The sequence below is a fragment of the Elephantulus edwardii genome, unplaced genomic scaffold (genome assembly GCF_000299155.1).
Source record: "Elephantulus edwardii isolate Elephantulus edwardi_28Jun2011 unplaced genomic scaffold, EleEdw1.0 scaffold00111, whole genome shotgun sequence".
NCBI lineage: Eukaryota > Metazoa > Chordata > Mammalia > Macroscelidea > Macroscelididae > Elephantulus > Elephantulus edwardii.
The window spans coordinates 6,019,797-6,020,330 of record NW_006399861.1 but is presented as its reverse complement, the minus strand read 5'-3'; the positions used below and the strand labels follow the sequence as shown (position 1 = coordinate 6,020,330).

Below are 534 nucleotides of genomic sequence, written 5' to 3'. Positions count from 1 at the left end.
CATATTATCATATATATATATGTATGTATATAGTGATTAATATGACATTTCAGATATTTTAGGCCATTTCTTAAGATTGAGTATTCAGTCTTGATGATGAGGTGATGTTTTCTCCCAGCCTTATTTCATCTTATATAAAAGTAGTAGATTCTACAAACTGAGTGCACTTTTCCTGTGGCATAACCCACATCAAATACAGAAATCCACTAGGGGACTGTGATTGCATTTACTAATATATTTATTTATATCATCTTTGACAGTGTTATTGTATGCATCATCACATTTTTGCTTTCGCTTTAGAGCAGGTCATATGTGAGCTCAGCCACAGTGTTCTTGGATTGGGATTGGATCACTTGACAGTGATTGCTATTTTTATATAGGTGTGTATGTGTGTGTATATGTGTGTGTGTGTGTATATATATGTGTGTGTATATATCTTCGGAGACTAAGGTGCGTCTGATACAGGCCATAGTCTTCGCAATCACCTGTTATGCATCAGAGAGTTGGACAATGACCAAGGAGGATAGAAGGAGA

General features: G+C 35.6%; 1 protein-coding gene across 1 annotated transcript in view; it reads left to right on the top strand.

Moving 5' to 3' along the window:
* KIAA1009 (KIAA1009 ortholog) overlaps positions 1-534 on the top strand; it is a 117,201-nt gene that overhangs the window by 24,888 nt on the left and 91,779 nt on the right. The window contains exon 5 of the mRNA XM_006892164.1: positions 301-305. Coding sequence (XP_006892226.1) covers positions 301-305 — 5 coding nt within the window. The remainder of the gene's footprint in view (positions 1-300; positions 306-534) is intronic.